The following is a 20,772-nucleotide window of genomic DNA, read 5'->3' as shown; positions in this document are numbered from 1 at the left end:
AAGTCATCCGAGTTTAGGCGGCCACGGGTCACAGCCAGTCTAGACAGCCGCCGGCTCCAGCCCATCAGCACTATGGCAGAGCGTGCGGCGCTGGAGGAGCTGGTGCGACTTCAGGGAGAGCGCGTGCGGGACCTCAAGCAGCAGAAGGCCAGCGCCGAGCAGGTGCGACCCTGGCGGCAAGGGAGAGGCCAAAGTAGGGGCAGTGAGGATATACTGCTGGGATGGTCTGCACAGAAGATAAGGGTGTGGAGCTACTAAGGTGGAGAACTGCCTGGGAGAGGAGGTAACCGGGGTGGGGACCCAGGGAAGCCAGCCTTGGGAAGAGAGATGTACTCCAGATCCTGGTGAAGGAGGGATATTGAATGATAGAGGGAAGTGGCAGATGTGGTAGCCCCTGCCAATTTTTCCTCCACAGATTGAAGAGGAGGTAGCAAAACTACTGAAGCTGAAGGCACAGCTGGGCCCTGATGAAGGGAAACAGAAATTTGTGCTCAAAACTCCCAAGGTAAATATCATTCCTTTAGGCAGAACCTGAGCGGGTCCTTGATTACTTAACACTCATCAGGGGGCATATGCATGCTTCTCTGAACCAGGTCATAGGGGAGGATCTGTAAAATTGCAGAAGAAACAAGTTGTTCTGAGCCCTGGTCTCAATTGGGCTGTTCCTGTGATGACAGAAACCAGCTGGGTGCTTAGGGGAATTAGCCTGCTATTATCACTACTCCTCTTTTTTTTTTTTTTTTAAACCAGAGCACTGTTCAGCTCTGGCTTATGGTGGTGCGGGGGATTGAACCTGGGACTTTGGAGCCTCAGGAATGAGAGTCTGATTGCATAACCATTATGCTATCTACCCTCCACCCACTACTCCTCTTATTAAGTAATTTTTTATTGTGTGATTACTATGTGCCAGCCGTGGTGAACAATATAACTTATCCTCATGGAGTTTACATTGTACTAAAGAAAACAAATTTGGAACAAATAATCTCACATAGATATACAATTATAGAATGTGATGCAAAAATTTAACAAGGGTACTCTGAGAAAAAGAGTTCAGCTGAGGAGGTGGCTCTATGGTAGATTCTAGTTACCACATATACCAGAGTGATTTTCTGGTTTTCTTTTTTTAAAATTAAATATTAGGTAGTCAGAAAAGTCATGATGTATTTTTCTATACAAAAAATTGTGCCATGACTTTTCCAACAACAACAAATATATATAACTAGCACACACACACACACCCCAGAGCATCAATCTGGCACATGCAATGCTGAGGATCAAACTTGGGACCTTATACTTGAGAGTCCAACGCTTTATCCACTGTGCCACTTCCCAGTTTGTACTCACCTACACCCACCCTCCTCCCCTCCCTCACTTCTTTACTTCCTACCTACCTTTTAAAAAGAAAGAATGGAGAGCTGGGAAGTCAGACTGAAATACTCACTGAATAAATAATATACTGACAGATGAGTTGGAGGTAGCCAGAGAAAGTATGTGAGGAAGAACGATTCAGGTAGAGGATGACAGCCCAGAAGCAGAATCAGGAGAGAGCTTTGGTAGTTTCTACGAACTAGAAAAAGACTGGCATAAATAGAACCAAAAATGGAAGAAGAGTACAATAGAATGAACTCAGAGGTTCCTAACTCATTCTCCAAGATTTCAGTTTAGGTGCCTTTTACTATAAAGTCTATAAATAGGAATATTTATTCCTTTATCTGGGTCCCCTTGTTACTTCATTTATATTTCCACTATTGCACTGATCACTGATTATTAGTTGTTTATACATACCATGCTTCTTTACCATGAGAGACTGAGGCCAGGTATCTGGAAGTAAATAAGAATTCAATGTATGGGGTCGTGCGGTGGCACAGTGGGTTAAGCGCATGTGGCGCAAAGTGCAGGGACCGGCCTAAGGATCCCAGTTCGAGCTCCCAGCTCCCCACCTGCAGAGGAGTCGCTTCACAGGCGGTAAAGCAGGTCTGCAGGTGTCTTTCTCTCCCCCTCTCTGTCTTCCCCATCTCTCTCCATTTCTCTCTGTCCTATCCAACAACGAACAACATCAACAAATGGCAATAATAATAACCACAACAAGGCTGCAACAAAAAGGGGGAAAAATGGCCTCCAGGAGCGGTGGATTCATGGTGCAGGCACTGAGCCCAGCAATAACCCTGGAGGGAAAAAAAAATTCAATGTATGTATGTGCAATTGAATTCTAAAGGAAGGGGGAGATGGTTTGTCTTCCTTGTATTGACATATCACTTCTTAATTCTGACATAAATCTTCATGACAGAAAGAAATCAAAGTGCTGCTCTGTCACCTATGATGTTCTACTGGCTTTTGTTTTGTTTTGTTTTTACCTAGTGGCTAGGGATAGAACGTAGGCTTATAATGCAAATACATGCACTATATTATTGGCCCAAGATGTCACCTCATAAGGTTAATTTTGGGGACTCCTAAATTCAGTGAACTACCCACTCTCTATATAGGACTGTTTTCAAAGGTTAAAGAAACAATGGAAACAATGTAAAATCTCAAGACAGTGTTCATCAATAGTTAGATTATTCTGTGTAAAAGTTATTGAAGGGGGAGTCGTGCTGTAGCGCAATGGGTTAAGCGCGCGCAGGGCGAAACACAAGAACCTGCATAAGGATCCCGGTTCAAATCCCCGGCTCCCCACCTGCAGGGGAGTCGCTTCACAGGCGGTGAAGCAGGTCTGCAGGTGTCTATCTTTCTCTCCTCTCTCAATTTCTCTCTGTCCTGGCCAACAACGTCGACATCAATATTAACAACAGTAATAATTACAACAATAAAACAATAAGGGTAACAAAAGGGAATAAATAAATATTTTTTTAAAAGTTAATGAAGGATTTATGATAGATCAAGGTGGCCCCACCTTAGTGAACATCACTGAAAAGTAGAATAACCAGATATTATACTCCTCCCAATGTGGTGCAATAAAAAATACACAGCACCACCTACAAAGTATTCTTGCCAAGAATAATTGAGCTTGAGTCTAATCATGCCTTAAGATCTAATTACCAATTTACTGGAAATATGGGAGATAGAGGCACATTTGAGTATATTACTAACCAGATCTAGAATGTTAAAAATTCTTTTTTTTAAAAAAAAAAAATTATCTTATTTTAATGAAAGAAAGCTACAGAGAGAGACCAGAGCACTGCTTAGCATTGGTTTAAGGTGATACAATGGATTGGACCTGGGAGCCTCAGGCATGAAAGTTATTTGCATAACCATTATGCTATCTCACCCACCCAAATGTGAAAAATTCATTAGGGCAGATTATTCAATTTCCTTAAATGACATTTTAAAAAGTAAGCTAGCAGCTAACAGATGACACTTGAGACATCAGCCAGAATACAGTAGTACAAGGACTTCATGGACTTTATTTAGAAACTGATTCAAACAAGTCAATTTAAAAAAGGGGAGGTTGTTAAGCACACATGGACCAGCTCTAGGATCCCTGTTTGAGCCCCCCGGCTCCCCACCTGCAAGGGGGTAGCTTCACAAGTGATAAAGTAGGTCTGCAGTTGTCTATCTTTCTCTCCCCCTCTCTGTGTACACCCCCCCCCCCATTTCTTTCTGTCTTATCCAACAACAACAACAGCAGTGGATTTGTAGTGCTGGCACTGGGCCGCATTGATAACCCTGGAGGCAAAAAAAAAAAAAAAAGATTATTGCTCCGAAGCAAAGGACTCTGGAGATGGTAAGGAGAGGAAAGAAGGGTTGGAGAGGGCTTTGAGGCCCTGGTACATGACAGTGAAAAAGGACCTAAGTTGGGAGTGTTTTGCAGACACCTATCACAGCAAGATAAAAAATTGTACCCATTTGCCAACAACTGTATTGAAAGCTATTAACCCCTCAGCAAAATGATTTTTAAAAAATAAGTAAAAAATTAATGTAGTTAGTGAAAATAAAACATGACTTGGACATTAGATAATACTTAAGTTTTGCTATCAGGACAGAGAGATAACTCACCTGGTAAAGTGTGCACCTCACTATATAAGTCCTCAGGTTTGAGCCCAATATCACATGAGAGTACCATGTATGGCACCAGAAGACACTCTACTGATGATGGAGCAGTGCTGTGGTCTCTCTCTGTTGGCATTTGTCTTTCTCTGCGTGATATATGTATATATCTCAAATGAGACAGACCAGGAGCAGTGGAATTATGCATGTGCAAGACTTTACCACTACAGAATAACAGTTTGCTGTTAATTTTGTTGGTTGTGATAAAGAGTATTTTAGGTTTTTTTTTTTTCTTTCTATAAATCCTTATATTTCAGAAAAACATACTGGAGTATTTATAGATGAATGGTATATGTGTGATTGACATACATTTATTTATTGTGAGAGAGAACAGAGCATGACTCACTTCTGGCATGTGCAGTGGTGAGAAATGGAACTTCATTCATGCAAGTCATGTGTTCCAACACTTAGCTTGCTCCCCAGCCACTGTGATTTACTTTACTTTAAAACTCTTCAGGGAAAGAAAACTTAGGAGTGTAGATAAAATAAGAGTAGCAGCCATTGATTGCTGTTGAAGCTAGGTCACAGGTACATGGAGGACTGCTGTACTTTTGTCTGTAGTTTGAAAACATTTTTTTTCTTTTTTTTTTTTCTCCTCCAGGGTTATTGCTGGGCTCGGTGCCTGCACCATGAATCCACCGCTCCTGGAGGCCTTTTTTTTTTTTTTTCCCCTTTTGTTGCCCTTGTTGCAGCCTCGTTGGGGTTATTATTGCCATTGTTGACGTTGCTTTGTTGTTGGATAGGACAGAGAGAAATGGAGAGAGGAGGGGAAGACAGAGTGGGGGAGAGAAAGATAGACACCTGCAGACCTGCTTCACCGCCTGTGAAGCGACTCCCCTGCAGGTGGGGAGCCAGGGGCTCGAACCGGGATCCTTACGCCGGTCCCTGCGCTTTGCGCCACATGCGCTTAACCCACTGCGCCACCTCCCGACCCCCGAAAACACTTTTTTTTTATAGGACTGAGAAATTGAAAGGGATGGGGAGATAGAAAGATAGGTACCGGCAAACATGCTTCACCACTTCTGCAGCTTTTTCCTTGCAAGTGGGGACTGGGGGCTTGAACTCATGCCCTTGTGCATGGTAACATGTGCGCTCAACTGAAAGTGCTACCAGCTGGTACCTATTACCAATACTGTGTGTTTAAAATATTTTACAATTTGTTAAAAGAAAATGAAACAACTGGAGAATTAAGTCATTTTAGTTTGATAAAACATATTTCTTTTTTTTTTATTTTCCCTTTTGTTGCCCTTGTTGCTTGTTGTTGTAGTTATTAATGTCGTCGTTGTTAGATAGGACAGAGAGAAATGGAGAGAGATGGGGAAGACAGAGAGGGGAGAAAAAGATAGACCCGCTTCACCGCCTGTGAAGCGACCCCGCCCCCGTAGGTGGGGAGCCAGGGGCTCAAACCAGGATCCTTACACTGGTGCTTGAACTTCGTGCCATGTGCGCTTAAGCCACTGCGCTACCGCCCGACTCCCTGATAAAGCACATTTCTTGAGATACTTTTTTTTTTTTTTTTTTAACCAGAACACTGTTTAGTTCTGGCTTATGATGGTATGGGGGATTGAACCTGGGATGCTGGAGCCTCAGGCATGAGAGTCTGTTTGCATAACCATTATGCTATCTACCCTCCTACATACAATTCTTTTTTTTTATTACATTTAAAATAAATACATTGATAAAAATACCTATTACAACATTTACTAAATAAGAGTATCACTTAAATATATGTGATGCCAAGAATCAAACTTTTTACATCACAAATGCAAAATAGTGTACCACTAACACATTTCCCCGGAATATATATATATTTATTTATATGTATGACTCACACTAAAACTTATGAAACAATTCCTTAAGGAATTGAATTATCTCTAAATAAATGGAAAGCCATTTATGCACATAAAATGAAAAAATGACCACAGTGCACTATTAACATCTGTGGATTCAAGATGATTCCTAAAAAAAATATGCAGTCCCCTGATTAAAAAATGTATAAGGAGATCTAAACATTCACAGTGAATATTAAGAGACTTTAAACAGGTAAAATCTATCGTGAGAAACAAAATCTAAACCAGGAGATTCATACTTCCAAATATAGAAAATTAGCTGCTGAAATATAATAACTCAGATATGCATATAAATTAATGGAAATTAACTACAAAAATAGCCAAGTCCATCCATAGTGAATGGCTTGGGTAAGGAAAGCAGCATCCAGATGATGTTTAAAAAAAATTACAGCACAAAATAAAACTGACTAGCAAATTACACACAGATGAAGTCAGAGCCTAAATAAATGGCATATGATCAACTAGAAATAGGTTAGATGTGGACTGGCTAGGTAGCTTATTGGGATAGTGAATTTGCTTTCTCATGGGCACAACCCAGGTTAAAGGCCAATACTCATCACCCTGCGGAAACTTCAGTGCTCTACTGTCTTCGTTTGCCTCTACAAAGTCAAATGATAACCCGTTATGATCTTGGACTTCAAACAGGTTTACATTTGATGTAAAATTATGAACAATCAATGAAAAGATATAGTTTTTCTTTTTATTACCAACAAGGTTAACACACTCTCAGTGGCCATTTTTTTCTAAATTCTTTTAGATAGGATTGAAAGAAAGTGAGAAAGGATTGGGAGAGCGAAGGAAAAAGATAACATCTGTGGACTTCACCACCCCTGAAACAGACCCCTTGCAGGTGGGGATCAGGTTTAATTAGGGAAAATTTATCTCATCAGTATGTCCAGCTAAGACTCATCAGTGTAGGGGAGACTCATGTCTGAAGTTTCAAAGTTCCAGGCTCAATTCCCTATACTGCCATAAGCCACCATATAGAAGTAAGAGAAGGAGGCTGAGGAAGTAGAGGAGGTGGAGGATGAGGAGAAGAAGAAAGAGGAAGAGGAGAAGAAGAAAGAAGGGGACAGGCCATGGTGCAACCCAGTTGGGCACACATGCTACAATGCACAAGGACCTGGGTTCAAGCCACTGGTCCCCACCAGCAAGGGGAAATATTCACAAGCAGTCAAGCAGTGCCACAGGTGTTTGACTTTCTCCTTACCTCCCAACTCCACCATCAACTTCTCTCTTCATCCACATAAAAAAATAAGATATTTTATAAAGAATTAAGACTAAATAAAAAAACAGAATTTAAGGAGCAGGGAAGGTGGTAAAGCTTGCGAATCCTACGACTGACTACTCAAAGGGGGCAGCACTATGAGGCTCCTCCCTCTGCCCCTCCTTCACCCCTCACACTATTATAAATTCACAGAAGGACTAAGCATGGTGTGGGAACAGCACCAAGGCCCAGCTGAGACTCTCAGGTCCGAGTCCCTCTGGTGACACAGGCAGAGTGAAGACCTTGCATGTGGAGGCTCTGGGTCACATCCTGGCATCTACCAGGATGGAGGACACAGGTCTACTGCCTGTCCCTCCCCTGCTCTCTCACAACCACAGGACAGTAGGAGACTGGAAGGGTACCTGATGGCAGAAAGCAGGCTGGAGGCTCCTGCTTGAGGCCTCTGGTCCATGGAGCCCTGCTCTGCTGTCCCCTCAGTCCTGAGTCACAGAAACCAGAGCCAGGAGGCCCCAGAGTGTTGTTGTGCGGGGGCCGCGGAGAAGAGAGAGAGGGGGTCTGGAGCGAAGAGGAAACACAAATCTTTATTTGTGCTGGCACCTCAGAGTTGGGTGCTAGAGAGGCAGGTTGGGCCACGTGGAGGTAGCGAAAATGGCCGCCTCACGTAGTAACCTTTCCTGCGTCTGAACACCGAAGTGAAGCGCTGGCAAGAGCCTACATACAATTCTTATTAACAACAGAAACGTCAATATCATGGCTGAGGACAAGACTTTCAAAGGAAAATCATAGTCAAAATTATTCTTTTATTTTCATTTTTATTTGTTCATCTCCAGAATTATTGCTGGGGCTTGGTACTGGCATTACAAATCCACTGCTTCTGGCTGCCGGTTTTTCCTGTTTTTCCTCCAGGGTTATCGCTGGGGCTTGGTGCCTGTACTACGAATCCACTGCTCCTGGAGGCCATTTTTCCCATTTTTGTTGCCTTTGTTGTAGTTGTTATTGTTGTTATATTTGCTGCTGTTGTTGGATAGGACAGAGAGAAATTGACAGAAGAGGGGAGACAGGAGGAGAGAAAGATAGATACCTGCAGACCTACTTCACTGCCTGTGCAGCGACTCCCTTGCAGGTGGGGAGCCGGGGATCGAACTGGGATTCTTGCCTCGGTCCTTGTGCTTCCCGCCACATGTGCTTAACCTGCTGCGCTACCACCCGACTCCCTGGATACTGTATTTTCTCTGTTATGCACACAACACAGGTTTGAGCCTAGCTCTCACTGTACTGAAGAAAACTTATATGTTGTGTTGTCATTATTTCTCTTTATCTTTCTATTTGAGGGTTGAGGAGGAGGTTTTAAAGCCACAGTGATGACCAAAAAAAGTTGCTTTTTGTGGCACTAAAATATTTTTGCTTTTAATTTTTTTTGGGGGGTGGGGAAGAAAGCATAATGGTTATGCAAACAGACTGTCATGCCTAAGGCTCCAAAGTCCTAGGTTCAATCCCCCACACCACCATAAGCCAGAGCTGAACAGTGCTCTGGTGTTTCTCTCTGTGTCTCTCTCTGTCTGTATCTCTCTCAAAAATAAAATAAATAGGGGGTCGGGCGGTGGCGCAGTGGGTCAAGCGCATGTGGCGCAAAGCGCAGGGACCGGCCTAAGGATCCCGGTTCAAGCCCCCAGCTCCCCACCTGCAGGGGAGTCGCTTCACAGGCGGTGAAGCAGGTCTGCAGGTGTCTATCTTTCTCTCCCCCTCTGTCTTCCCCTTCTCTCTCCATTTCTCTCTGTCCTATCCAACAACGAATTGCATCAACAAGGACAATAATAATAACCACAACGAAGCTACAACAAGGGCAACAAAAGGGGGGAAAAATGGCCTCCAGGAGTGGTGGATTCATGGTGCAGGCACCGAGCCCAGCAATAACCCTGGAGGAGGAAAAGAAAAAAAATAAATAAATAAAATAAAATAAAGTATTTAAATTTTTTTTCATTTTACTCACATGTAGATGCAAAAACATTGATAAGTAGGAAAAACTATTAGAGAATAGTTATAGTAATCCTAGAAAATTCAGCTAAGCTAAAAAAGGGAACAGAATTTGGAAGGATGCTAACAAATTGGTATAGTAACAGGGATTTCTTTTTTTATTTATTTAAGAAAGGAGACATTAACAAAACCATAGAATAAGAGGGGTACAATTCCGCACAATTCCCATAACCCAATCTCCATATCCCACCCCCTACCCTGATAGCCTTCCCATTCTCTATCTCTCTGGGAGTATGGATCCAGGGTCGTTGTGGGTTGCAGAGGGTGGAACTGTAATTGCTTCCCCGCTGAACATCGGCATTGACTGGTCGATGCATACTCCCAGTCTGCCTCTTTCTTTCCCCAGTAGGGTGGGGCTCTGAGGAAACGGAGCTCCTGTACACATTGATGGGGTCATCTGTCCAGGGAAGTCTGGTCAGCATCTTGCTGGCATCTGGAACCTGGTGGCTGAAAAGAGAGTTAACATACAAAGCCAAACAAATTGTTGAACAATCATGGACCTAAAGACTGTAATAGTGCAGATGAAGTGTTGGGGGTATTCCCTGCATACTCTTCTGCTTTCAGGTATATATTTTTCCCCTAGTTTATGGGCACGGGTGAATCTATGCTCTATCTCAGGGGACCTGGACTATATCTAGGTTTGGGGACTTTATTGGGGAGTGGAACACCTGGAATGGAATTAGAGAATACTATGAAAGGAAAGGTCTCACCCGAGTGATGAAGCTGAAGGGTTGTCATTCCACACCTGAAGTCTCTGGTCATAGTCTGAAGTGAAGCATGTTGGGGTGGCACTCGTTGCGTTGATTAGGTTGCGATACGCGGATGCAATATTATTTGATTTGAATTGAGAGCAGCATGCAGAAAAGTGGGCCCCACCCTAAGGTTCCAGGACTGGGGGAAATAGAGGCTCTATAGTGGAAATGTGAGGTTCCTGTTGTCTTAGGGTTCAAGAAAACAATGGATAGTTATTGTTATCGTCACATTATTTGGTGATAGGGTTAACTTTGGAAGTAACAGGGATTTCTTGTGTTTGTTTTATAAATCAGTGGCATATAGGAAAATAAAAATGTGAGGTGAGATCTGTATTGGTGATTATTTCGATCTCGACTACACTGTTCTTAAAAATATCCCTGTTTTTTTTGACTCCTAGGGCACACGAGACTACAGTCCCCGGCAGATGGCAGTTCGGGAGAAGGTGTTTGATGTCATCATAAGGTGCTTTAAGCGCCATGGTGCAGAAGTAATTGATACACCTGTATTTGAACTAAAGGTAAGTGGTAGTGGGAGGTGGGAGTATATGGTGGGAAAGTGGGTATGTAAACAAGACTTTTTTTTTTTACTAGAGCACTGCTCAGCTTTGGCTTATGGTGATGGTGGTGCAAGATACTGAACCTGGGACTTTGGAGTCTTACTGTGAAAATCTCTTTGCATAACCATTATGCTATCTACCCCTGCCCAAGACTAGTGTTTTCTCAAACACTGAGAAGGGGAATTGGAACTAGCTTATAGAGAGAGATCCTGCTTATTGTTCACCTTGGTTATAGTCAATGGCTTCCAAATGAGGGGTCTTAGAGGTAGAAGTTGTTACAACTCCTATCTACATTCCATGACACCTGTACCTGAGATGTTTGAGGATAGATAATCACTCTTTTGTTGATGGGCTATGAGATTGTTAGTTTTTTGTTATTAAAAACAAACAAAACAAAACAAAAAACCAAACAAGAACACATTACTGCTGGCTTAAAGCCTAGTGAATCTCAGTACACATTTAATAAAATCTAAACTCTTTTAGATAGAGGATGAGGGTAGGAGAAATAGCATAATGGCTCTACAAAAGATTTCCATGCTTGAGGCACCCAAAGTCGAATGTTTAATTCCCTGCACCGCCATAAACCAGAGCTAAGCTGTACTCTAGTAAGAATCAAGTAAAATTATATATATATATATATATATATATATGAAAGAAAAAAAGAGGAGAAACACCACAGCATTGCCCCATCACTCATGAAGTTTCCCCTTTGTGTGGTGCTTCAATAAAATCCAATGTCTACCCAAGCTTACAGGCTCTTATACAATCTGGTCACTGTGTCATCTTATGCTGTTGTTCTACTCACTATGCTACTTTAGTTTTTTTTGTTTGTTTGTTTGTCTTCCTTTTTTCCTCTTTTCGGAGAGAAATTAAGAGGAAAGGGGGAGATAGGAAGGAAAAAAGAAAGACACTTACAGCATTTCTTTACTGCTTATGAAACTTCCCCCCTGCAAGTGAGGACCCAGCTTGAACCAGGCAATAATAAAATTTCTCTTTTCTTTTAAATTTTTTTTTTAATATTTATTTTACCTTTTGTTGCCTTTTTTTTTTTTTTTTTTTAACCAGAGCACTACTCAGCTGTGGCTTATGGTGGTGCGGGTGATTGAACCTGGAACTTAACAAAGCCTCAGGCATGAGAGTCTGTTTGCATAACCATTATGCTATCTACCCCCGCATAGATATATTTTTTTTTATTGTTGTTGTAGTTGTTGTTACTGATGCCGTCTTTGTTAGATAGGACAGAGAGAAATGGAGAGAGATGGGGAAGACAGAGAGGAGGAAAGACACCTGCAAACCTGCTTCACCGCCTGTGAAGCAACTCCCCTGCAGGTGGAAAGCTGGAGGCTCGAACCAGGATCCTTACGCCGGACCTTGTGCTTCGCGCAATAATAAAATTTTTCATAAAATTATACCCCCAGGGGCCGGGCAGTAGCTCAGCGGGATAAGTACACGTGGCGTAAAGCGCAGGAACCAGAGGAAGTATCCCGGTTAGAGCCCCCGCTCCCTACGTTCAGGGGAGTCGCTTCACGGGCGGTGAAGCAGGTCTACAGGTGTCTTATCTGTCTTTCCCCCTCTCTGTTTTCCCCTCCTCTTTCTATTTCTCTCTGTCCTATCCAATAACAATGACAACAATAATAGGAAAAACAACACCGATAAACACCAAGGGAAATAAAAGGGAAAAAGTTGCCTCCAGGAGCAGTGGATTCGTAGTGCAGGCACTGAGCCCCAGCAATAACCCTGGAGGCAAAAAAATTACACCCCCAATCACACCCTCACAATGGCCATATTTTTACAAAGTTAACTAAAACAAAACAAAGTGGTCCCTAGTTCAATATAACTGCTATCTTTACAGAAAGAGAAGACTTGGGGGTTGGGCAGTAGCACGTTGGGTTAAGTGAACATGGCACAAAGCGCAAGGACCGGCATAAGGATCCCAGTTGGAGCCTCCTCCCCACCTGCAGGGGGGTAGCTTCACAAGCACTGAAGCAGGTCTGCAGGTGTCTATCTTTCTCTCCCCCTCTCTGTCTTCCCCATCTCTCTCGCTTTCTCTCTGTCCTATCCAACAACAAGGACATCAAAAACAACAATAATAACCACAATGGTAAACAACCAGGGCAACAAAAGGGGAAAGGGTAGCCTCCAGGAGCAGTGGATTCGTAGTGCAGGCACTAAGACCCAGCAATGACGCTAGTGGCAAAAAAAAAAAAAAAAAATAGAGACGACTTGGACAGAAAAAAGATGATGATATGAAGATACAGGGAAAAGATAACTGTCTAGGAGAGAGGTCTGAAACAGACTGTCATGGTCCTCAGAAGGAACTAATCCTAGTGACACCTTACCTGAGACATCCAGCCTACAGACAATACATTTCTGTTGTTTATACCACCCAAACCATGGTTCTTTGTTATGGCAGCCGTAGCAAACTAGTAGTTGGTAAAAATATAAATGAATCAACTTTTTTAAAACCTAATAACCCCATTCCTATGAATTAACCCTACAAATACAATACTAGTCCCAGGCATTGTTATAAGCACTGAGTACACGTCACTGAACAAGATAAGGATGGTCCATGTCCTGATTGATCTTCTAACTAATGAAAAGAGAGATAATACACTAATCAGTCATATTGAAATGGTAAGTTCTGTTTTCAAAACTCCTCTTCAAGCTGTTATATTTGTCATTGTGACCACATTTCTTTTTCTACAGGAAACATTGACTGGAAAGTATGGAGAAGACTCTAAGCTCATCTATGACTTGAAAGATCAGGGTGGAGAGCTGCTGTCCCTTCGCTATGACCTTACTGTATCTTTCCAAACTTGGGCTCTTGGTCCTTTGGCTGGACTGGGCTTCATTGGGTTAAGGCTATTTGTAACTTCAGGTTTGGGGACAGCAAGACATAGGTGGGATCAAGCACAATGCCTCTGGCCATCAGGAAAATTATTTCCGTAACTGGAAGCAGGACTTTGGCTAAACAGAACATAGGCTGGAAAGCCTTTTGAATCCTTTTTGTTGTTACTGTTAAATATTTCTTATTTATTTTCCCTTTTGTTGCCCTTGTTGTTTTATTATTGTAGTTGTTGTTATTGATGTCACTGTTGGATAGGACAGAGAAATGGAGAGAGGAAGGGAAGACAGAGGGGGAGAGAAAGACCGCTTGTGATGCGACTCCCCTGCAGGTGGGGAGAGGGGCTCAAACCGGGATCCTTATTCCAGTCTTTGTGTTTTGCGCAATGTGCGCTTAACCCACTGCGCCAATGCCTGGCTCCTTTTTTAAAATTTAATTTAATTTTTTTTACAATTTAGTTGTTTACTATTCAAAAAGAGAAACAGCATCACCATGCCATAGTTATTACTGGGGATTAGCCTTGGGACTTCACACAACAAGATCAGTGCTCTACCAGCTATACCACCTCTCAGACCACATTTTCTAATTCCTGAATGAGACCCCAACTCTATATTTAAGGCCTTGTTCTGGCTCTACAGTATTTCCCTGGCTACAGTACTGATCAGTAGCACATTTCCTTTTTTTTTTTTTTTAATTTTTAAAAAATATTTACTTATTCCCTTTTATAGCCCTTGTTATATTGTTGTTGTTATTGATGTCACTGTTGTTGGATAGGACAGAGAAATCGAGAGAGGAGGGGAAGACAGAGAGGGGGAGAGACAGATAGACACCTGCAGACCTGCTTCACCACTTGTGAAGCTACTCCCCTGCAGGTGGGGAGCCGGGGGCTCAAACTGTCATCCTTAACACTCGCCCTTGTGCTTGGCGCCATGTGCGCTTAACCTGCTGTGCTACCACCCAACTCCCCATTTCCTTTATTTCTAAGCTATATTAGAGATTTATCTGCTTAGAGATCCCTCTCTTGGGGTCCTTTCACTATTCCAGGGTCAATTGGCCCTGTATTTTGCATGGGCTAGGGCAGACACTACTGAAAATAATGGACCTTAATCTTTTTTGAAACTTCAGTTCCCCTTGTAACAATGTCAATGCCTTTTTTTTTTTTTTTTACCAGAGCATTGGTTAATGGTAGTACAGGGGATTGAACATGGAACTTCAGAGCCTCAGACATGAGAGTCTGTTTGCATAACCATTATGCAGTCTACCCCTGCCCAAGTCAGTGCTATCTTTGATAATGCTGTTTCTTCCAGAATGGGTGGTGTTTTTACTAGCTATGGGAGAGTTTAGGTCCCCTGCTTCTGTTAGTGATAAGCACCTTCCAACAGTGATAGGAAGGACTTTCTCCTTAACTCTTGGTCAACAGGTTCCTTTTGCTCGATATTTGGCAATGAATAAACTGACCAACATTAAACGCTACCACATAGCAAAAGTATATCGTCGGGATAACCCCGCCATGACCCGTGGCCGATACCGTGAATTCTACCAATGTGTGAGTGGGAGTGAGGGGTGTGTGTGAGGAGCCCTTCCCTTAAACCAATCATATTATATTAAGAAAACTGGATGTGGGGGTACCAGGCAATGGTACACCTGGTTAAGCACATATATTACAGTGCACAAAGACCCAGGTTCAAGCCTTTGGTCCCTACCTGCTGGGGGAAAGCTTCACAAGTGGTGAAGTAGGGCTGGAGGTGTCTCTCTTCTCCCCCTCTCAATTTCTTTGTATCCAATAATACATAAAATTTTTTTTAAAAATCTTAAAAAAACAAGCAAACTGACGGTGCCAAGTGCAAGGACCAGCGTAAAGATCCAGGTTCGAGCCCCCAGCTCCCTACCTGCAGGGGAATCGCTTCACAGGCAGTGAAGCAGGTCTGCTGGTGTCTATCCTTTCTCTCCCCTCTCTGTCTTCCCCTCCTCTCTCCATCTCTTCGTCCTATCCAGCAACAACAAGGGCAACAATAACAACAATAAACAACAAGGTCAACAAAAATGGGAAAAAATGGCCTCCAGGAGCAGTGGATTCATAGTGTAGGCACTGAGCCCCAGCAATAACCCTGGAGGCAAAAAACAAAAAAACACTGTATGCCTCAAATTTTCCCCCCCCAGAGCACTGTTTAGCTCTGCTTTGCGGTGGTGAGGAGGATTGAACCTAGGACTTTGGAGCCTCAGACATGAGAGTATCTTTGCATAACCATTGTGCTATCTGCTCTCCCCTTTATATATATTTTTTTCATATAGCTTTCATAAGGCCCTATTTATAGGGGATGGCAGGGATTATTTTCCCCATTTAGATGTGAGTAATCTGAAACTCAGCAAGGTCAAATATCACAGGAATAAGAGGCAATGTTGGGTTAGAACTCTTGGTCTAGCACTTTTTATGCTAAACCAACTAATAAGAGTCACAGCAAAAGAAAGGGAGGTCGGGTTTGAGGAATCAAAACACTTAGACTGTTGTCAGAACTTTTGAATAAATAAAATAAGTAAACTATGGCCATATAATGGTCTTCAACATGAGGAGGAAATAATGAAAAATAGATGAGTGAGGTATTGAAGAAATAGCTCAACAGAAGACAAGGAAACCAGCACAGGTTAAAGATGTAAGAGTGCCAGAATTTTCCTCTGCGCTGACATTCAGCAAAGAATGAGGAAGGGGGGCTATATGAGTGCTATCAGGCTTTGCTAAAGAGAGCAGAGTTCCCAGGAGCCCCCACATACGGAGAGTAAAACCCCCTGAGAAACTCTGGCTACACCTTTCTCTACAGGATTTTGACATTGCTGGGCAATTTGATCCCATGATCCCTGATGCAGAGTGCCTGAAGATCATGTGTGAGATCCTGGGTTCACTTCAGATTGGCGACTTCCTGGTCAAGGTCAGGAGCAAGGAGGGTAAAGATGGGCCTGGCCTTTCATAGGGCAAAGTCTTTGTGTAGAGGGACCAGTGGCCCAAATGAGCAAGGTTATTGGGGTCATGCAGAGAGACTCTGTCCTTGCTCACCATGCCTTGGTTCTCTGCAGGTGAACGATCGGCGCATCCTAGATGGAATGTTTGCCATCTGCGGTGTTCCTGACAGCAAGTTCCGTACCATCTGCTCCTCAGTGGATAAGTTGGACAAGGTAATGACTTGAATGTTTGATTCTTTTTTTCCCCACATCCCACCCTGCATTGAGAAATGGAGAGAAAGGGGCCTGCCCTTATGCCTGCCAGAAGAAAACTTTCCCCGGATGTAAGTTGCTGGGCAGCTCTGCTCCAAACTTTCCCCCCTCCAGGAGGAAGGCCCACATTGCTGGTGTGTGGGGTGGCAAAGGGAAGGGTAGTTTGGGAAACTTCCCAGGGGTCACTGACTGTCTGTATGCCCAGGTGTCCTGGGATGAAGTAAAGAATGAGATGGTGGGAGAGAAGGGCCTTGCACCTGAGGTGGCTGATCGAATTGGGGAGTATGTCCAACAGCACGGTGAGGAGCAAGCCCTCTTACTGCCCTCCAGCTAAAGCTAAACCTCTGTGTGCATGTATATGTGTCAGAGAAGAAAAGGGAGTATCTCTCTGCCTTTTTCTTCTAGTCAACCTGACTCACAAATATGTCTTTCCAGGTGGGGTATCCCTGGTAGAACAGCTGCTCCAGGATCCTAAACTGTCACAGAACAAGCAGGCCTTAGAGGGCCTTGGGGACCTGAAGCTGTTGTTTGAGTACCTGACCCTGTTTGGCATAGCTGACAAGGTGAGTTGGGTTGGGGATGGGGGTTTAACTGACTGAAGCACAGGGGCTTCAGTCCCTGACCATCACCTGGTACTGACCACACCCTTGCCCCCACAGATCTCCTTTGACCTCAGCCTTGCTCGAGGACTGGACTACTATACTGGAGTGATCTATGAGGCAGTGCTCCTACAGACCCCAGTCCAGGCAGGGGAAGAACCCCTGGGTGTCGGCAGTGTGGCTGCTGGAGGGCGCTATGATGGACTGGTGGGCATGTTTGACCCTAAAGGGCGCAAGGTGCCATGTGTGGGACTCAGCATTGGAGTGGAGCGGATCTTCTCTATCGTGGAACAGAGACTGGAGGTAGGTTGTAGGGGACAGTGATGCCACAGTCTAGACAAGAGGTGGCCCGCTTACATTATTTTTTTTAATACTATTTTGTAATGAGAGGTACAGAGACCAGAGCACTGCTCAGCTCTAGCTTATGGTGGTGGTGCTGGGGGTTAAACCTGGGACCTCAGAGTCTTTTGCATAAGTATTATACCATCTCCCCAGCCTGATCATCTTTGATCTCTTAGGAGGACAGGTGGTTTCTACTTTGGACAGGGAGCAACATTGCAAATAAAGGGAGAAGAGATGGCAGTTGTCTTTCAGACTTCCACACCATCATTTTGAGCAGAAATCCCTGAAGCTAAATATTTGCTCTGAGTTTCTACTTCCCTTAGGCTGTCAGGAATCTAACCTGGTATATCCAGACCCCCAGATCATCTTCATGACACATTATACTTAGTATTATACTGTCTGCCAGGCACTGTGCTTAGTTTCTTTTTTTTAATGTTTTGTTTACTTTCAAGATGTATTTATTGATGAAAAATTGTAGGAGAGAGAACTAGAGCATGGCGGCTGGGTAGTGGCACACCATTGTGCAAGGACCAGGGTTGAAGCTCACAGTCCCCACGTGCAGGGGGAAGCAGTGCTGCAGATGTCTCTCTCCCTCTCTCTCTCTCCCTTCCCTCAATTTCTGGCTGTTTCTATCCAGTAAATAAATAAAGATAATTTTAGAGAGAGAGAACACTAGAGCACCACATTGGTATTTGCAGTGCCAAGGATCAAAGTCAGGACCTCATGCTTGAGAGTCCAATGCTTTATCCTCTGCACCACCTTCTGAGCTACTATTTCTTTTTTTTTTTTTTAATATTTTATTTTATTTATTTATTCCCTTTTGTTGCCCTTGTTGTTTTATTGTTGTAGTTATTGTTGTTGTCGTCGTTGTTGTTGGATAGGACAGAGAGAAACGGAGAGAGGAGGGGAAGACAGAGAGGGGGAGAGAAAGATAGACACCTGCAGACCTGCTTCACCGCCTGTGAAGCGACTCCCCTGCAGGTGGGGAGCCGGGGTTCGAACCGGGATCCTTATGCCGGTCCTTGTGCTTTGCGCCACCTGCGCTTAACCCGCTGCGCTACAGCCCGACTCCCTATTTCTTTTTTTTTTTTTTTCCTGTCTATATGGTTATTATTGCTGGGGCTACAAATCCACTGTTCCCGGCGGTCATTTTTTTTTTTTCCTTTTTTAATTTTGACAGGACAGAAATTGAGAAAGATAGAGGGAGAGACATCTGCAGACTTGCTTCACCACTTGTGAAGCTTCCCTGCTGCAGGTGGGGAGCAGCAGCTTGAACTTGGGTCCTTCTGCATAGGACTATGTGTGCCTAACCCAGTGTGCCACCGCCCAGGCCCCCATTTTCTAAGAGCCACCAAGTGCCTCCCTGCTGGATGCTAAGCCACTGTGTCTGCTCCTTGAAGGTGTTGTAAAGGGTAGCTCATAACTCTCATCTGCCTTTCGCTCAGGCGTTAGAGGAGAAAGTACGGACCACAGAGACACAGGTGTTTGTGGCATCTGCACAGAAGAAGCTGCTGGAGGAGAGACTGAAGCTTGTTGCAGAGCTATGGGATGCAGGAATCAAGGTACAGGAGGCAGCAAATTTGGGGGTTTGGACACCAGCCAACTCACTCTTAGTGTCCCTGCCATTATTATGACTTCTTACGGGGGGGGGTTTAAGAGCAAGGTTCCAGCTTGGGCCCCCAGAAGGTTCTCCCTAAGAATACCAGTAGAGGCTAGCCTTCATCTTCCACCCTGGTGCCCTACAGGCAGAGCTACTCTATAAGAAGAACCCAAAGTTACTTAACCAGTTGCAGTACTGTGAAGAGGCAGGCATCCCGCTGGTGGCTATCATCGGTGAGCAGGAGCTCAAGGATGGGGTCATCAAGCTCCGTTCAGTGTCTAGCAGGGAAGAGGTAAGTGGGTGGTGGGGCAGAGGACATATTGCATATGCTATGCAATATTTTGGCAAGACACTGTGCATTAAACACCTGGCTAAGAACCAGGTATTATGAATACCCGCTCATAAATGGCGACCTACAGATAAACTGTTATCCTGTCATGATAGCATAAACTTAAAAAAAAAAAATTTTTGTTTATTTATTTTCCCTGTTGTTGCCCTTGCTTTTTTTTTGTTGTTGTTGTTGTAGTTATTGTTGTTATTGATATTGTCATTGTTAGATAGGACATAGAGAAATAGAGAGAGGAAGGGAAGACAGAGAGGGGGAGAGAGAGATAAAGACTCCTGCAGACCTGCTTCACTGCCCGTGAAGATACTCCCCTGCAGGTGGGGAGCCGGGGTCTCGAACCGGGATACTTATGCCTTACACTGATCCTTGTGTTTCGAGCCATGTGCGCTTAACCTGCTGCACTACCACCGACTCCCAAACTTTTATTTTTATTATTTATTTATTATTTTCCTCCAGGGTTATCGCTGAGGCTCAGAGTGCCTGCACTATGAATCCACTGCTCCTGGCAGCTAATTTTTCTATTTTTATTGGGTAGAACAGAGAAATTGAGAAGGGAGGGGGAGATAGAGAGGGAGAGAGACAGATATACTTGTAGAACTGCTTCACCATTTGTGAAGCGATGCCCCTGCAGGTGGGGAGCCAGGGGCTCAAACTGGGATCCTTACATGGGTCCTTACCCTTTATACTATGAGCACTTAACCCAGTGCCATACCACCTGGCCACACATAAGCTCTCTCTTCATCCCCACGTATAGCCCAGATACTCTTTCTCTCTGGCTACCCCAAGAAACACTACCATGAAGTTTGTGGGTTCCTGCTACCGATATGACTAGCTGGTGGCTGGAGAAGGATTGGGCACACCTCTCAGAAGTGCTTACCCCACTTTCTTCCCCTTTGCTGACCAGGTGGACATCCGAAGAGAAGACCTTGTGGAGGAGATCAAAAGGAGAACAAGGCAGCCCCTTTGCATCTCCTAAATTGAGCAAAGCGATGCTCAGAAGAAACAGGGACTTTGAAGCAAAGACCAAACTCTGCGTACATACTCCAACAGCTTTGCACATTTCTGTTCCATCAGGAAGACCTGAAACTTGGGCAGAACAGAGACTTTTTATTTTTATTATAATTTTATTGGTACTTACTGGCAAGAATGGCATTTTCCATTGAAGGCCCTAGGCAGCTTAGTCCTGCCTGTTCTCCCCAGTACAGGGACTGGACCTAAGAAAGTCTCACCTGTAAGACCCCACAAAAGGAGAAGGAATGTACCTCACAAAAAAAAAAAAACACCCCAAAAAAAATAATAAAATGCCTCAACCACTGGATCCTGCCTGTGTCCGCTTTTTATTGAGTTCGCCAATCACTTTAGCAGTGG

The 20,772-nt window shown here is 43.8% G+C and overlaps 1 protein-coding gene across 1 annotated transcript; it reads left to right on the top strand.

The window, feature by feature from the left end:
• Positions 1-3: 3 nt before the first annotated feature.
• Positions 4-20,722, top strand: HARS1 (histidyl-tRNA synthetase 1). The gene is made up of 13 exons (XM_007517508.3): positions 4-162; positions 416-505; positions 10,307-10,426; positions 13,172-13,267; positions 14,731-14,856; positions 16,127-16,234; positions 16,380-16,478; positions 16,723-16,816; positions 16,953-17,080; positions 17,177-17,419; positions 18,904-19,020; positions 19,204-19,350; positions 20,309-20,722. The coding sequence occupies exons 1-13, from the start codon at positions 73-75 to the stop codon at positions 20,378-20,380; spliced, it is 1,530 nt and encodes a 509-aa protein (XP_007517570.1). The 5' UTR covers positions 4-72; the 3' UTR covers positions 20,381-20,722.
• Positions 20,723-20,772: the final 50 nt, after the last annotated feature.

This window comes from Erinaceus europaeus, chromosome 2, assembly GCF_950295315.1.
Source record: "Erinaceus europaeus chromosome 2, mEriEur2.1, whole genome shotgun sequence".
Lineage (NCBI taxonomy): Eukaryota > Metazoa > Chordata > Mammalia > Eulipotyphla > Erinaceidae > Erinaceus > Erinaceus europaeus.
The sequence above is the reverse complement of the archived record's forward strand: the minus strand, read 5'-3'. Positions and strand labels throughout refer to the sequence as shown.